The 18,774-nt window shown below is 37.2% G+C and overlaps 1 protein-coding gene, 1 long non-coding RNA gene and 1 pseudogene across 2 annotated transcripts in view; all 3 read right to left on the bottom strand.

The window, feature by feature from the left end:
• Window positions 1–2,799: 2,799 nt before the first annotated feature.
• Window positions 2,800–15,442, bottom strand: LOC107587773 (protein NLRC3-like; annotated as a pseudogene).
• On the bottom strand, window positions 7,254–7,982 carry LOC107588174 (uncharacterized). The gene is made up of 3 exons (XR_001609550.1): window positions 7,912–7,982; window positions 7,635–7,730; window positions 7,254–7,370 (listed from the first exon to the last, which is right to left on the bottom strand). It is a non-coding gene; the product is annotated as an uncharacterized lncRNA (long non-coding RNA).
• Window positions 15,443–17,293: 1,851 nt separating the features above from the next.
• LOC107587765 (ribonuclease inhibitor-like) overlaps window positions 17,294–18,774 on the bottom strand; it is a 3,647-nt gene continuing 2,166 nt past the window's right edge. Inside the window, exons 3-4 of the mRNA XM_016275671.1 lie at window positions 17,697–17,870; window positions 17,294–17,465 (exon numbers count right to left, since the gene is read on the bottom strand). Of these exons, the coding sequence (XP_016131157.1) occupies window positions 17,294–17,465; window positions 17,697–17,870 (346 nt within the window). The remainder of the gene's footprint in view (window positions 17,466–17,696; window positions 17,871–18,774) is intronic.

Here is an 18,774-nt window from a genome sequence, read left to right as displayed (position 1 = left end):
ATTGTACAACAGAGGACTTCATTGTAGTCAATGATTCAGCCTTGATCATCAGTCCTTAACCATTGGGCTGTCAATCAAACCGTTCATCCTTAACTGCCGCATTGCACAACCGTAGAAGCTTATATCAACCATCAACCTTAAGCAAACACGGCACAGACCACAGACTTTCATATACTATTAAGACTCAAATATGAAAAGATAAACTCACATTTGCAAGTCCAAATGCACCCAGTGAAAAACTTAAAACACTTTTCTACAAACAATTTCCATCAGTGTATTTACAAACATCACAGGTCTTTTTTTAACCTCATGAATTATGAACAAATGTCATTCCACTACATCTCAACTCATTTTAATTTTGTGGTGAAAATTCATTAAATAAAATTTTGGATGAAAAAATTACTCAACCCTTTGTTTTGCTAATGCGGATTTCACAGCTAGCATTTTATGTGTCCAGAATACTTAATACTTAAATATTTTCACACTTTTTGAATTATTGACCAAATCATATCTTGTTTGGAAATAACAGTGATGTTGCCTTGAAATTTACCTTCAAGTCTTGTGCATGCTGAATGAAACATGATCTTCAGTTTTGAACAAAACTTTATTGGTACAAACATGTTGGTAACAGTGGAAATGACACTTTGCCAGACACAATTGTATAAAAAATATAGATGTTAATCATGTTTTTTACATAATAAAAATTAAAATGGTTTACATTAAAAATTTTTTTGTTTAGATTATAATTGATAATTAAAACCTGTTTAGAATAAATATATGAAGGCAGTGATTTAATGCAACCTATAGATTAGGGGTGTGCACGAATAGTCGAACATTCGGTCTGAAATTATTATTCGAATAATAAAAGCACTATTCGAATTTTACTATAAATATTCAAATGCAAAATTTCGGGAAAATGCCCATCCCTACTATAGATAACAAAAAACGTATCTGTTAATGAAAATTAAAACCTAGGACATGCAGAGACTGTAGCTGAAGAAACACAGATGTATGTCACACTGACATTCACTGGTTTTATAAACCCTGGATGTTATCACATTTAGTTTAGATGAGTCACTGCTGTTCACTGTCTCACTGTGCCTAAAGGACACGCTCATAAATCTGTACAGAGAGTCCCATGGGATAAATGTTACTGAGATCATGATGGGACAAAGATGTTGGTATTTGCGTAGGCAGTAGGCACACATAAGTGATTAAATGCACGCACGCACACACACACACGAGCATTCAATACTTCAATAAACATTTATATGTCCTGATTAGCAGAGAGGAGGAAAGAAGAGAGGAAGCAGATGCAAACCAAGAGCCTCAGGAAAACATACATTTTGAATAATCATTTTACTGAGCAATGATAAGGCATGCATTGATCCGAGTGTGTTTGTGACGCATCCCAGACTAACTTGACCAGTGCTCATACTTCGATATTGGTTACCTATTATTAATATTATGCAACAACAAATATATCTTATCTATCTATCTATCTATCTATCTATCTATCCCACATGACCTTTGAACTTTACATTCCTTAACTCGAATCTGCTTAAGGTTGCCAACATGCACCTGTGGTATACAACACATATATGCATACATACATGTAATAATAATATATCCTGCTAATCCTTTGCAACCAATAAACATCCTGTCATGTCTAACGTTACACCGTTACACCCGTTCAAATGGGAAAAATTTACTGAGATCTAAACCTAAATATCAGCATCATTAAAAAACAGATAAATGATTACTGATTGTATAGGGCTGTTGTCTTTGTACGGTTTATAGACACGTTAGAGTGAAGTTGCATTTACGTCAAATAGAAGCGACATTTCAGAACTCTTACAGATTGATAAACAGCTCTCTCTAGTGGAATTATGTGTAATTGTCTCAAGCGATGTCTACACTGAAACACATTGGTTGTGGAAACCATTAGAAACCAGAAATTAATTAAACGTCCAATTTTAAATTATAAGCTTGGTATCATATATATATATATATATATATATATATATTTAATTATTTTTTGTGGACCAAAGTGGTAGGATACTTCCCAGAAGTAAATTCCTCTTTCGGCCTCTCCATTAATCTCCTGTTGGGTGTTTAATTCAAGCAGTCTTCAGAAGGTACTTTCAATTTAGATTTTCCTGATTGTGTTTTTTTCCACCTGGGGAGGTCAGCCAAATTTTAGGGGAGACCGGAACCAGCCCTGGCCACCACGTAGACACGCCCCAGCAAGTCAAGTCACCTTTATTTATATAGCGCTTTATCCAATACAGATTGTGACAAAACAGCTTTACAGTGTTAAATAGGAAAAAGGCATGTCGATAACGCAAGAGGACAATATAAAATAGTCAGTTTTTTGGTTAAAGTCAGTTCATTGTTGATTCAGTAATGTCATCGTCCAGCTCAGTTCAGTTCAGTGTCTGTGCAATCAAGCCAACAATATTGCTAGAAATTGTGTTGACCTACAACGTTGTATAGGCTACATGAATTTTAATACAATCAAATTCCGCACATATCAGTTTAGCTTTTACATAGAGAAATTAACAGACACAAAAGACATGTTTTGAGAGAACCTTACAAAATAGGTTAAAAAACCCGTGAACAATCAAATTAGTTAATAAAATAAAATAAAAGTGCAATTGCATCTAGCTAGCTACAGTAGGAGGACTTAAATACAACTCATGGATATATTGTCCAGTTTGTTCAGAATGAGTTTTTATTGCCAGGTATGTTTACACATACGAGGAATTTGTTTTCATGACAGAAGTGGACGACGTTGCTTATGTCCTTGTGGCATGAAGATGTGGAAAACTGACAGAGGTTAGTATCAACAAGAGTCACTGGAGAACTGCTACTAAATAAGCTAACTCAATACTAAATAAAACTCAGTCAAAGTACAAAGTCTTCAATAAGCTGGAGTGAAAGGTCTCATAATCTCTTTACATTTTCAGATATATAATGATACCTTCAGTTGCTGAAGAATAAGAAAAGTGTATTTCTTTAAAATACTGGTCTCTAATAATGAGTTTTTTCCATACTTTAGTTTTTGGAGTTGATATTTGGGGTCATTCTTCATAGCAGAGAACTGCTGTACTCCCGAATCTCCTAGATTGTTGATGTACAGATCCAGTTCTCTCAGGTGTGAGGGGTTCGATCTCAAAGCTGATGCCAGAACAGCACAACCGTCATCTGTGATACCACAATATTCCAAAACTGCAATGACAAATTGTGATTAAAAACAAAGAGCAAGGAAAGAGCAAAAGTAATGATCTTACCCGCAGTATCTCGAGTTCACAGTCAGGCTTTTCTAGAGTGGTAGAGAGGATTTTTATATGCTTCTTAGTTTATTTTGAGAAAGATCCAGCTCTCTCAGGTATGAGGGGTTTGATGTCAATGTTGAAGCCAGAGCAGCACAACCTTCCTCAGCAATTTTACAATTCCTCAGTCTGTAGAGAAAAAAAGAAAGAAACAAATCTTAATGCTGCTGTTGATTTTTATACACATTGTGTTTTTTTTTGGTAAAAATAAATACAATTGTATTAAATAAACTAATTTCTCCTTAAAATTCTTTTGTGATCTTGCTAAATAACATGATCATTAGCTGGAGTAGGTATTTTCACAAAAGCACCGTATTCACAATTTATATACGCTCTATAATAAATAATTGTAAAAAGTTTAACATGAATGACGGCTCTCTCTATAATGATATGATGAATTGAAAATCAGTGGACCGATTGCAGTATAAAAAAAATTATGAATTCTGCATTTTCAGCATGATTTTGACATTAACTTACCGCAAAACTTCCAATTTACAGTTTGGATCCTTTAAAACGTCAAAAAGTGCTTGCACACCTGAGTCACCTTTATTCCAATCTAGATCCAGTTCTCTCAGGTGTGAGGGGTTTGATTTCAAAGCTGAACCCAGAGCAACACAGCCCTAATTAGTGACTTAACAGTGGTCGAACCTGCTGAGAGAATTACAATAATTTCTGTGCTTAGCTTTGGAACAAAGGACTTATTTGACAAATTTGACAAACTTCCGCAATCCAGTGTCTCCAAATTTATTTGCAGACAGATCCAGCTCTGTCAAGTGTGAGGGGTTTGATCTCAGAACTAAAGCCAGAGATGCAACCATCACTTGTGATACCACAAAGTCTAATCCTGCAGAGGAAATGGCATCATATCAAGGTTAATGGACACATAGTTCTTTATGTTAACAAAACAAAGCTAAATGTCAAAATATGTGTTTTAGGATAATTTAGAAGTAATCTTACCACAGTTTCTTAAGTTTACAAAGGGGATTCTGGAATTCAGCAGAAAGAATCTTCAATCCGGAGTTAGTGTGTTTATTACAGATCCAGCTCTTTTAGGTGTGAGGGGTTTGATCTCAGAACCAAAGCCAGAAAATCACAACCCTTATCAGAAACATCACAAAACTCCAGTCTGCAAAAACCAAAAAACCTGAAAAACCCCCCCAGGGTTTTCTTCATTAAAGACTTCTTCTCAATGTCAGTTTTGCAATACATTTTTTTTTCAGCTAATATGTGGGCCTTGAAACAAGGTAAATCAACCCTCTACATTGCGAGTAAATCACTCGCATATGCGACTAAATCTTCACTCTGGGCGACTAAATTATGTATAATGGCTAATACATTCTCAGATTTTACTCGCCAGTGTGCGAGTTGGAGGCTGAGTACAAGTTTAATACAGATATATTTTCATTCGCCGAACACTCTGACCTAGCGCTTCAGAGTTTCACTCTCAGTCAAGTGATCTGTGCTATTTTTCAGTTCATCTCAATGGATGCGCAGCGCACCTGTGTTTGTGTATTTGACATATCGTAAACTCTAGTGTGAAGTATGGGAAGCCAAACAACCCAAAAGTGGGATGAAACAGCGTGGTATTACAGTGTCCGCGCCGCGCTGACCTGTCATCGGCACGACTCAATGGACCGAGCTCAACTCGACAGCGCAGAGAGGACGTGTTTACTAGCACCACCGAGCTAACAGTGCAGCGCTGATCAGTTACAACAGCACGAACATTACTCTCTGCAGAAGTTCGTGTTTTTCTCCTGCACATAACATAATGAAGAGTTATTACATTTCTTTTGCTTATTATCTTTCATATTACTACATGTAAACAGTAGTGTTAGCTACTTTGAAGCATGTATAGCCTATATTTAGTAGTCACATTCACAGCAGAAACTTCCATTATCCTCTTAGAATAAGAGTTTCGTTCATCAAAGCATATTTTAAGTACATTTTACATTTAAGGATATTTGTGTAACTGTAGCATATGTTTATACTTGAAAAAAAGAGTAAAATGTACTGATACTTTTCTGTCAGGACATACATTTTCCCTTAAGGAAATACGGAAATTAACAATGGTTTTACTATAGTAAAAGTGCAGTAACCATGGATTGATTGTCATTTTTTTAACCCACAGTTTAACTACAAATATATGGTTAAAAGGTGAGTGTAATAAAATCATGGTTAATTTTAATGTGTTTTCCGATAAACCTAAAACACAATGCAGTGTAAAATTCAAAATACATCATATTGAATTTACATACACTGTCCCTAATTTTTAAAGAGTTTTTTTGTTAAAGTTAAAGTTAAATAACAACGTTCCCTTTACTAGAGACAACAAAAATCCCATATATATACTAGGCTATTTAATAATAGTTCAAATTTAAAATGGGCAATATTGTGCTGAATGTAGAACTTGACGACAACAACAATAATAACTAAGTACAATAAATATATATATATATATACTAGAAGCTGGGTGTGCTCCTCAAGAGGACTATGGTATTGTAAATTTATTAAAGTCTTATATATTTTATATTTGCAGTTTTTCAAAGTACAACTGTTTACATGTAGTAGAAAGGTAAGCAAAATAAATGTAATAACTTAATACTGATCTTCATTATGTTATGTGCAGGGAAAAAAACACAAACTTCTGCGGAGAGTAATGTTCGGCTGCGCTGTTGTAACTGATCAGCACCGCGCTGTCAGCTCGGTGGCGCTAGTAAACACGTCCTCTCTGCGCTGTCGAGTCGGTCGCGCAGCTCGGTCCATTGAACACTGTAATACCGCGCTGTTTCATCCCACTTTTGGGTTGTTTGGCTTCCCATAGTGAAGACGCACGACTCGCCGTCGCTTTGTCTCACTCGCGCAAAGTGTGTGAGAGAGAGACTTACATAATATGCAGAATTGATGCGCTACATGTAAGTCAAGTCAAGTCAAGTCTGCTTTATTGTCAATTCTTCCACATGTACAGCACATACACACATCATCATTGAAATTGCGTTACTCTCAGACCCTTGGTGCATACAGATAACACTACAGTAGAACATAAATACAGATAGATACAGATTAAATACAAAATACAACTATACAAATAAGGTAAAATGTAAAAAAATATATATATATATAAAGCACAAGGCATATGGCAGACAGAGTGCAAACCAGTAAAGTAAACAACAATGCAGATATAATGATTGTAGTGCACACACACAAAAAAAACCCTATACGATATTCTTTGTTGTATTTTCCTGTCAAAATAAAGGAGTTCCTTTGGAATTCTTCAGCTTTTAAGAACTTCCGGGTTCTCCAGTAGTGGGTAGAAATAATGCACAAATGGCAATCTCATTGGCTGGTGCTCACCTATGATCATCCATGTTTTGATTTCAGCGAATCTTTCCTTTACAGCTTTCTGATAGAGGTCAGATATTGAACCTTGTTTAACACAAGTCAGAACACTGGGTAGAAGACTAGGTTGGTCTATCACATTTATATTTTGATTCACAAATAGGTAGGCTACACATATAAACCTGAAAGATGTTCCTGAACACTCAAATGAACAAAACAGTAGACTTTCCCCTGATGAAAATGATTTGACCTTCATTTGAGGAGAATTCAAGTTGTTTTGTGCACATGAAAGGTTGCAGAAGATCTTGAAGACTGAATGTTTGGTCCTTTATCAAATTAACCTCTCTAAAAGGAAGTGGAAATATGAGGTGGATGTCCTGATTTGCTTTCCCTTCAGCCCAGGCCAGAATGAACTTCTGCACAGAGACTGTTTTTCCAATTCCAGCGACTCCAGGTAAAAGTTTGAAGATGTCATTCAAGTTGATAGGCGTATCATCTCTTGTTCCTCTCCTAAATGCAGTTTCAATCCATCTGATCTCATGTTCATTATTGGTCTCTCCTCTTCCACCTTCTGTGATCTCAGTGTAGATCTCGTTGAGAGGTATGAGGTTACTATGTCTTGATATCCCTTCACACAAACACTGAAATCTCAGATTTGATTGGACTGCTTCTCAATTTTGATCAAGGGGTGAGGCAGCACTGGAAAATTAAAATAAATCTTGTTATACATTTTAAACCATTACTCACATAGCAGATCGTTTAATCATTTAAATATATATGATATATTTTAAGACTCGTAAACTGATACTTTTAATAATCGTAAAATGTAAATTAAAGACAAATAAACATTAAAAAGGACTTAATACAATGACCAGCAAGATACAGAAGCCTTTTTTCCTCTCATGATATAACTAAAGACTCTAAAGTAACATAAACAAGGATTTAATCATATTAATCTTTTACCTAGATTCTTTTAAATCCAGTGGACAACTCACACACTGATCACTCCTTATAGACTTTTGGTTGGGACATGAAGAGGATCTTCCCTGCTGCTCTGAGCTGCAGTGAAACAGAAACATTACAATGTGAATTTAGTGTAATTAATTGTAACAACTGTGAAACAGTCACAAGCATGAGACATAGATTCACAATTGTTAAAAGTTAACTCTCTCTTTTTTTAAATGACATTGCATAAAACTGAAAAGTGATAGTGAGGAAAACCTATTAATTATTAATGTACCTGGATTCTTTTAAATCCTCTGGATGACCCATTGACTGATCACTCCTCATGGCTGGGACATGGAGATGCTGCTCTGAGCTGCAGTGAAGCAGAGACATTGCAACAATAATTCAGTGGATCTTCCTGTCATTCAGAACCAAGTGCTGCACAATGAGCTAGGTGTAATTGTGACATTAAAAAAAAAAAAAAAAAAATGTCCAATTGAGAGATATAAAACATTTTGGCTTTATTTTGGTTACGTAATACTAAAGACTAACAAAGTTTTTAAAACTAGTTTTTGAGCGATTGAAATCTAAATTATCCAAAAAACGTAAGTGTGATGATTCTGTCACAACAAGTCAACAACACAAAATAAGGAATGCTCAAAAGACTATGAGAAAGGTTGAATTAGGATGGATGAATTATGAAGTAGAAAATGACATCTTCAGACAAGTGAGAACAAGAAAGGGTGGTGGTACACAAAAAGTAGATGTCTCCAGTGAGACCACAGCGCCATAACCTGCGCCAGACAGTTTTGTTTGCTCACATTCCAGTTCCATTAATACAGCGCATGATACAGTATGTAAAAATGCTAATAATACTTCAGACAGTTTAACTGTGCAGGATCTATTTGTAGTTTTGACAACTTGCAGGACTTACCACAATGTTTCTAGTTTGCAGTGAGGATTTCCCAGTCCAGCAGAAAGGAGCTTCACACCTGAACTCTGCAGATTATTGAAGTTTAAGTTTACTTCTCTCAAACATGAGGATTCTGAGCTGAGAGCTGATGCCAGATCAGCACAGCAATTCTCTGACAGACTACAACAGCCAAGCCTGAAAAAATAAAAATAAACTAATAAAATAAGATCGCTCATATAAACAATTATAAAAACAGGAAATATTACAGAAATATTATTTATTTGGTTTTTATATGATCATCAATATATACTAAAAATACTCTCAACCTGATTTGTTAAAGTGTCGGTACTTGAATGTCACAAGGAAATAGTATGAATGCTAGTAAAGTCCTAGTCAAATGCACATATCTGTACATTTAAGTTCAAAACAAGGCCCTTTATGTACAAGATAATATGCAAATGCTTAGTCAAATCTAAGCACATATATACTTTTTACTTACTGAGCTGATCTGGACAGTTCAACCACAGGTAATAGATTATGGAGAACTTGATCTTGTGTGAGGTGTTTCTGGTTGAACTCATCCCTGATGTATTTGTTTAATTCAAACACTTCCAGTTTCTCTGAGGTAAGCAACACAAAAACCAGCGCTGACCACTGAGACGGAGACAGAATGGCATCTTTGATTCGTTCCAGCATTCAGATAGTCTTGGATTTCATTTTCCAGAGTATGATCACCTAGTTCATTCAGACAGTGAAACAGGTTGATGGATTTCTCTGGAGAAAGATCTTCTGTAACCTTCCTCTTGACATACTGGATAATTTGCTCCATATTGTGAGATGTTGCTCCTGTTTGTGTCAGTAGGCACTGAAAAAGAGTTTGATTGGACTCTAACGAGAGACCCAGAAGGAAGCGAAGGAAGAGGTCTAGATGGCCATTCTGACTTTGCAAAGCTGCTTCCACAGCCCTCTCATAGACTGTGAAACATGCTGGGAACTGAACGTCATGTTCTAAGGACTGGTATTCACTGAGAACATCTAGGTTTTTCAAATTGAATGAAAACATCACATACACAGCTGCTAGATGTTCCTGAATGCTCAGATGAACGAAGCAGAAGACTTTCCTCTGACACAGACCAAACTCCTCTCTGAAGATCTGAGTGCACAACCCCGAATACACTGATGCTTCTGTCACATCAATGCCACATTCTCTCAGATCTTCTTCATAGAAGATCACATTGCCTTTCATAAGGTGCCTAAAAGCCAGTTTCCCCAGTTTGAGGATCATGTCTTCATCTTTAATTTTAAAGGCCTTCTCATGCATATTTCTCATTTGAAGAATCAGGAAGTGTGTGTACATTTGAGTGAGAGTCTTGGGAATCTCTCCACTCTCTGCTTGACTCAACATCTTCTCTAGAACAGTGGCTGAGATCCAGCAGAACACTGGGATGTGACACATGATGTAGAGGCTCCTTGATGACTTCAGGTGTGAGATGATTCTGTTGGTCAGACTCTGATTTTTGAATCTCTTCCTGAAGTAATCCTCCTTCTGAGGGTCATTGAAGCCTCGTACCTCTGTCAGTCGATGGACACACTCGGAGGGAATGAGATCAGCTGCTGCTGGTCTGGCGGTGATCCAGATGAGAGCAGAGGGAAGCAGATTCCCCACAATCAGGTTTGTCAGCAGCACGTCTACTGAGGCTGATTCAGTCACATCACACAACTTCACGTTGTTGTGGAAATCCAGAGACAGACGACACTCATCCAAACCATCGAAGATGAAAATGATTTTACCTTCATTTGGAGAGATTTCAAGTTGTTTTGTGCCCATGAAAAGTTGCAGAAGATCTTGAAGATTGAATGTTTGGTTCTTCAATAAATTGAGCTCTCTGAAAGGAAGTGGAAATATGAGGTGGATGTCCTGATTTGCTTTCCCTTCAGCCCAGTCCAGAATGAACTTCTGCACAGAGACTGTTTTTCCAATGCCAGCGACTCCTTTAGTCAGCACAGTTCTGATGGGTTGCTTTTGGCCAAGTAACAGTGTGAAAATGTCATTCAGGTTGATTGGGGTATCTTCTGTTGCAGCTTTCCTGGATGTTTTTTCAATCCAACGGACCTCATGCTCATCGTTGATCTCTCCACCTCCCCCTTCTGTGATGTAGAGCTCAGTGTAGATCTCACTGAGAAGTGTTGGGCTTCCCTGCTTTTTTATTCCCTCACATAAACAGTGAAACATTGTCCACAGATCTGATATAAGTTTGTTGTGGACTTCAGCATGTTGACAGTCAGTGCTTCAACATAAGCAAGAAAACACACAAATTAGCAAGCACAAACAGATTTATACACATGCAGACATGGTTCTTCAGAAAGTTGTTAAAAAAAAATCAATGGTCAATTTTAATTTACATGTATTTATACGTGTGAATACCTGGTCCTGCACTCACGGAGTGCTGGCTTTATCCCATCACAACTCTGACATTGTCTTCTTGCATGTGACCTGAGCACATTACAGACTTCAGTATATGGACAGTCATTACTATGAGTAATTATGCACAGATCAAGCTTCAATAGTCAAAGATTCCTTGGGTTTACATTATAGAAATGCCTCCAATGTTTTACATCTTTATTTTGAAACATACCTGTGTTCAGAGGTGTCTACATCCTTGAAGAACACTGGAAGCTCTATTGACTGACCACTGTTTATGGACACACAACTAGGCACCAGTGAATCTGCTTTCTCTGACTGCATCGATCTGAAACACGACAAATTAATGACCGCTCTATTCAGAACACTTTATCATATACAGTAATGTTCTTGTATTCAGAGCAGAATTTGTTGTTAAATACATTGTAGAAATGATTTTGTGCAATCAGAGTGAAAATTGTTTCTGCACCATTTGTTTTTCAGTGTATGTATTTTATTTCCACACCTGCCACCATTTAAAAATAACAGCAGTTTTAGAACAGTCTTCAAAACTATCTCTGTTTTTTTTTAATTACCTGTGTTCAGAGGTGTTTTTATCTTCTTTTCCAAAGAACACCGGACGCTCCATTGACCGGTCACTGTTTATGGACACACAGCTCGGCACTGGTGAGTTTGATCTCTCTGCCTGCACTGAACTAAAAATAAAAACACAATTTAAGCACTTTTTCATTAATGCTTTCATCATGAAAAAGCCTCGTACCTCTGTCAGTCGATGGACACACTCGGAGGGAATGAGATCAGCTGCTGCTGGTCTGGCGGTGATCCAGATGAGAGCAGAGGGAAGCAGATTCCCCACAATCAGGTTTGTCAGCAGCACGTCTACTGAGGCTGATTCAGTCACATCACACAACTTCACGTTGTTGTGGAAATCCAGAGACAGACGACACTCATCCAAACCATCGAAGATGAAAATGATTTTACCTTCATTTGGAGAGATTTCAAGTTGTTTTGTGCCCATGAAAAGTTGCAGAAGATCTTGAAGATTGAATGTTTGGTTCTTCAATAAATTGAGCTCTCTGAAAGGAAGTGGAAATATGAGGTGGATGTCCTGATTTGCTTTCCCTTCAGCCCAGTCCAGAATGAACTTCTGCACAGAGACTGTTTTTCCAATGCCAGCGACTCCTTTAGTCAGCACAGTTCTGATGGGTTGCTTTTGGCCAAGTAACAGTGTGAAAATGTCATTCAGGTTGATTGGGGTATCTTCTGTTGCAGCTTTCCTGGATGTTTTTTCAATCCAACGGACCTCATGCTCATCGTTGATCTCTCCACCTCCCCCTTCTGTGATGTAGAGCTCAGTGTAGATCTCACTGAGAAGTGTTGGGCTTCCCTGCTTTTTTATTCCCTCACATAAACAGTGAAACATTGTCCACAGATCTGATATAAGTTTGTTGTGGACTTCAGCATGTTGACAGTCAGTGCTTCAACATAAGCAAGAAAACACACAAATTAGCAAGCACAAACAGATTTATACACATGCAGACATGGTTCTTCAGAAAGTTGTTAAAAAAAAATCAATGGTCAATTTTAATTTACATGTATTTATACGTGTGAATACCTGGTCCTGCACTCACGGAGTGCTGGCTTTATCCCATCACAACTCTGACATTGTCTTCTTGCATGTGACCTGAGCACATTACAGACTTCAGTATATGGACAGTCATTACTATGAGTAATTATGCACAGATCAAGCTTCAATAGTCAAAGATTCCTTGGGTTTACATTATAGAAATGCCTCCAATGTTTTACATCTTTATTTTGAAACATACCTGTGTTCAGAGGTGTCTACATCCTTGAAGAACACTGGAAGCTCTATTGACTGACCACTGTTTATGGACACACAACTAGGCACCAGTGAATCTGCTTTCTCTGACTGCATCGATCTGAAACACGACAAATTAATGACCGCTCTATTCAGAACACTTTATCATATACAGTAATGTTCTTGTATTCAGAGCAGAATTTGTTGTTAAATACATTGTAGAAATGATTTTGTGCAATCAGAGTGAAAATTGTTTCTGCACCATTTGTTTTTCAGTGTATGTATTTTATTTCCACACCTGCCACCATTTAAAAATAACAGCAGTTTTAGAACAGTCTTCAAAACTATCTCTGTTTTTTTTTTAATTACCTGTGTTCAGAGGTGTTTTTATCTTCTTTTCCAAAGAACACCGGACGCTCCATTGACCGGTCACTGTTTATGGAAACACAGCTCGGCACTGGTGAGTTTGATCTCTCTGCCTGCACTGAACTAAAAATAAAAACACAATTTAAGCACTTTTTCATTAATGCTTTCATCATGAAATGCTTTTATTCAGATCAGGCTTTTATCAATAAGTATGCAATACCTGTGTTCAAAGGTGCCTCCAACTCAAAACTGACCTCATCTGCCTTTAAATGTACACATTGGTTTGTCTATCTATCTATCTATCTATCTATCTGTACACATTGGTTTGCTACATCCATTTTTTAAGTACCTGTATTCTGGGTTGGCACTGGCAGCATCTCTACAACATGGTTTATGTTTGCTTAACTGGTGCTTCTTTATGGGTGCGCAGCATGGCTCTGGTGAGCCTGGTCTTTCTGGCTCCATTTATCTGTTACAACAGCAATAAAGCATTTCTTAGCATAAAAAATTATTTTCCAAGACAATGCTCTGTTTGTGGACTGAAACACATTTTTGAAATGCATTTTACAGTTTTGATTCTGTAATTCGGTGTTTTTTTTTTATTTTCAAAGAGGCATATAAAACATAATAAACGAGAAAATGTATCAAAGTCAAAGTACTACCCTGTTGGTAGTCAGTAACGTTACTAATATGTTGGCAGTCAGGACTGTGCAGTGTTGATGTTTATGTGCTCACCTGCGTCAGGTGGATCTCGCTCCGCCTTCTCTTGTTTGTTGATCCAGCACACCGGCGACGGTACAGTTCAGTTTACAATGTGTGAGGCAAGTGAAACAAAAACAAGACACATATCCATTCTGAGAAAAAAGTTGGCCAAAACCGGGGCTAATCAGCGTGACTTACACTCGACTAACTCCAAGACTGAAGGTGCGTGACATAATCTCCAAATATTATTGCTGTAGCTTAGAGACTTTCAAGCGGCAGGACCTTCTGTCGCAAGTAGGCTTTCGCTTTAGTGTGGGAAGTTTAGGGGTGGAGTTGTCCCGCCCACCTGGAGTTCGTTCCGAGGGTAGTCTCAGCCTCAGACGTTACGCTCACGGACAGCGATGCCCATTTTACGCACAGACTCCGCGTCCACCTGTTCCCTAACCGTATAAAATATAATTTTATGAAAAGTGCGTGCTTACTTTGTAACACAGCTGAAAGTCAGGGTTGTAGCAATAATTGACAACAAAGTGTGATGTAAAAAAATAAAAATGTTGGATACTGACTAAAGTAGTATTTTTAAAACAGTTTAATGATATTAACGGTGTAAATTAGTGTTAAACAGTGGTAAGAGAGTCCTTATACACACAGTGAACTTCTGAAAAACATCCTAGCAATGTAAAAAAAAATTATTGTAATGGCATGCATTGTTGAAACGTGGCTAGATGTACAGAGAGAGACAAGTTATAGTGTTTCTTTTGTGCTAACAACATACAATACTTTCTTTAAAGTGTAGTGTAGAAGGTACAATCAATTTTAAACTGTGTTCAAATATCTAATCTAACAGGTTTTTTCCAGTAGCTCCTCCTAAAGCTTAAACAAATCCTTCAGCGAGGAACCAGTATGAGGCATCTTTCAACTCGAAGTAGACTATTTCCAGGACATTTAAAAACTAAAAATAGAGAACTGCTGTGTGAGAGTTGAAAGAACAACAGCAACAGTTCTAATATTTTGAAGGTTTTAAAATGAAAAGAACATCTCAAATTCAAATTCAAAGCAACAGAGGCACTAATTTTAAGAAACAATGGCTGTACTGGCTAGCATAAATAGCTGTTAGACTACTGCTAAGCAACCAAATAAGAAACACAAAAAGATACCCAACCCTGCACACAATAAACAAAAATTATAATTAAATAAAATAACCTCATCTCTGTTGAACTAAATATAGCAATATAGCAGCATCCCTGATGGTGATTTGGAAAAAATGTAGCTTTTGATACTTTTTGCACTTTATGAACATTGTACTGTCTTCATGGTGAATGAGACTCCAATCCAGAGGTCATTTCTGAACAGTGTTTTGTCGACTTGGTACTTTTCAGGTGTTTCAACCCTCTTTTTCCATTTCATATTGCAGCATCCTTCTTTTCTCTTCTCTTCAACATGCTGTAAAGTTTTTATGTCTATTTCATAATGTTGTTCTCTGTTTCCTGCCACTATCTCCTCTTCTCCTGGAGTTCAGGGACCTGAGATCCATCACCCCAGTTCTTAGTGTTGAGAACATGATACCTGTTCCCACATTTCTCCAGTGAGCCACTGGAGAGCATCACCTTCACTTGCAATGCATAACTCTATGGGAGTTTCTCCTATAGTTCATCTCCAACAGCGAACAGAATCAATGTGTGATTCCAGACTCTTTCACCAAAAGAATCCATGATTTTCTCTAATGCATTTTTCTCTTCCTTAGCAAAGGAAGACTCAACACTCTGGACTAAAATGAAATATAATAATCAATATTTATCACCAACCTGAGGAACTTTCTGAACTATGTGGATTCATAATGACACTGAATAATGACACTTTAATGGGTTAATGTCTGGATCAGTCATTTAAAAGAATGCATTAATCGCTGTTATATACAGGTAATGGTAATGTATTTTCAGAGATATTGTGTTGCCTAGTATAACTTGATTACAGAGAGCAGAACTTTATTCCCTTACTACTGCTGTTTAATTGTGCCAAGTGGTTAAAACAGTCAGGTGTGTTGATAAAAAAAAAAACAGACCCATAACAAAGGAATCAATGTGAAATACAACATTTAAGCTCCACAATGAGCCACAATCTCATTTACTAAATGAATGAATGAATTGTGTACATGTACATAGTGAGCTAAAGTGTACAAAAAAGTTTTTAAAAAATTAAAAGCTGTGTTTTAAAGGCCAAGCTTTTATAGATGTTGACGACATAGCTGTACACAGAATAGAGGTCCAAACTATTTTAGCCAGGTCCACTCATTTGCAGATTTATGGCCTCACCACTGGTAAAGATGGATAACTGCTCAGATGATTCTCAAATCACTATAAGTGCTTGTTTTTATGAAATGTATGTTGCCCTTTGCTGGTACGTGATTTACATTTAGTCCATTGTGTCCTCTGAACAGTCACTCTTCCACGTGACTTCAGTAGGGGCATCAAAACACTATATGACTAAATTTGAAAAGCAGCAACATGAGAGAGACTGCAGTTTCTATGGTCAAATCATCATTTCTTCTGTGGGGAATATAAAGTCATCAAGTAAAAACCAATGAGACACTTGCTATGTAATATTACTGCTATTATATAAATTCAGGGCATTTATTTCAAGTTACTCAAATCTGCTAATATGGTCCACATATAACCACTGAACTGAATAAAGTTAGAAAATAAGTAAATACCCACAAATAGCCAATACGCCTTATTGGAGTATCAGTCTTGATGACATGATCTTACCTGAATATTTCCACTTTACATAAAAAATGTTTAGTAAGACACAGCAGAAAGCAGCTGCACTCCTAGATCCTCAAGTATATTAACAGACAGATCCACATATTTCAGATATGATTGATCTGATCCAAGAAGAGCAGCCAGAGCAGCACATCCTTCATATGTGAAACCACAATGTTTCAACCTGTAAAAGAGAGAACAGTAAGAAACTCTTCACTTCCTTATTCTGTAAAGAATGGCTGAAACCTAAATTTTGTAAAATGTTCTTTATTGTTGTACTTATATATTTCTAAGTACTTTGTTTTTTTGTGGTTGTACTATAATGGACAATTTCAAAAGAACATTAACATTAAGACTTTTTAGGCCTTTTGTTACATTTATTTATGGGTATAGCAGAGAAAGGCCAGGAAGAAGAGGTGGACAAGGACCAGGAGATGACAGAAGCTAGATTCAAAGTCATGAATGAGCACTACCACTAGGCCACATCACCCCACCCCCATGTTTCTTTTGGTCATGAATTAAATTATCACAAAATTTTCAAAACAAAGAGAAATCAGGAGGTCATAAACATGAGAGGAAAACAAATCAAGTAAATTGGTGGGTGTTTAAGTCTAAAAACAAGTCTGATTAAATGATAGTTTCTAGATACAGTAGTTCTACATAGTCTAGATAGTTTTCATTTGTGACTGTAATATTTTACTTAAGTATCTCCAGTTTACAGTCCTCCAGTCCAATACTTAGAAGCTTCACTCCTAAATCTCCTAGTTTATTATCAGACAGATCCAGTTCTTTAAGATATGAGGGGTTTGATCTGAGAGCTGAAGCCAGAGCAGCACAACCTTCATCTGTGACATCACAATCATGCAGCCTGCAGGGAAAACAATAACACACTTTTCACTCTTGTCTGTTTATTCTATAGGAGAATGGGTTCCTTATAAAACATAGTCTACAACCATGGTTCATAAGTGAACAATCTTTTTATAGAATGTTGTAATGGGTTTGCTTCAAAACTAGTCAATACACCATTCATGCATGCTCACAACAGTAATATAACTCATTTACTAGTATATATTTAATAAGAAAAACTGTAGAAAGATACCCAAGCATCTCCAGTTTACAGTGAGGATTGCTCAGTCCAGTAGAGAGCAGGTTAATTCCTGAGTCTGATAGTTTATTTTTAGACAGATCCAGCCATCTCAGGTGTGTGGGGTTTGATGTCAAAGCTGAAGAAAGAGCTGCACAACCTTCATCCGTGATACCACAACTCATCAGCCTGCAGAAAGAACATCTTAATTAAAGATAAACTTAAAGGGCACGTATTATGCAAAATCCACTTTGGACAGAAATTTGTGTTGGCAGTATGTGAACACAACCACCCTACAATGATAAAAATCCACCCACTCCTCATTTTTTAATCTCCTTTAATCCAAATCAGTATCACTAGGCCTGCCGTTTTGATTCTCTATGCAATGTGACATCACATTGCATAGGCCCGGGCCACGGGGTTGATTGACAGCCCTGCACTGCCATAGTTTCCGCTCTCCATAGTTGTACGCTCTCCCCCATTTTCTCCGCGCTTGAGAAGCTGTAATGTCAACAATGTCTCGTGAGCTATCCAGGTGTTCTGTGTTTGGATGTGAGGCTGAACATAAGAATCTTAATTTTCTCCCAACATCTGAGCCACTGAGGACGCAGTGGATTATTTTCATTTTAAAGGGGTGGTTCATTGCGATTTCACTTTTTTAATGTTAATTAGTGTGTAATGTTGCTGTTTGAGCATAAACAATATCTGCAAAGTTACGAAGCTGAAAGTTCAATGCAAACGGAGATATCGTCTTTTAAAATTCTGGCAGTTTAATGCCTACAAAAACGGCTGACAGGGACTACAACAAGTTACTTCCTGGGTTTGTGACATAACACACCCAGATAAACCCCGCCCTCGGGAAAAGGCAGCAAAGGGGGCGAGGCCATGCTATGCTGCTTTAGAGAAGAGGAAGAGAAAACTAGATGTGCACATAAAAATCTATTCATATATGAATCGCGATTCTGTCTTCTAACGATTCTTAATGGATTCACAAGTTTCAAAATCAATGTTCTAAAACAGCGGTTTTCAATCCTGTTCCTTGCGTCCCCCTGCTCTGCACACGCTCTGCATCTCTCTCTCTCTCTCTCTCATT

This window comes from Sinocyclocheilus grahami, unplaced genomic scaffold (assembly GCF_001515645.1).
Source record: "Sinocyclocheilus grahami isolate Dianchi unplaced genomic scaffold, SAMN03320097.WGS_v1.1 scaffold6.1, whole genome shotgun sequence".
Classification (NCBI taxonomy): domain Eukaryota; kingdom Metazoa; phylum Chordata; class Actinopteri; order Cypriniformes; family Cyprinidae; genus Sinocyclocheilus; species Sinocyclocheilus grahami.
Note: the sequence above shows the minus strand (reverse complement) of the source record. Positions and strands in the feature narration are given on the sequence as shown.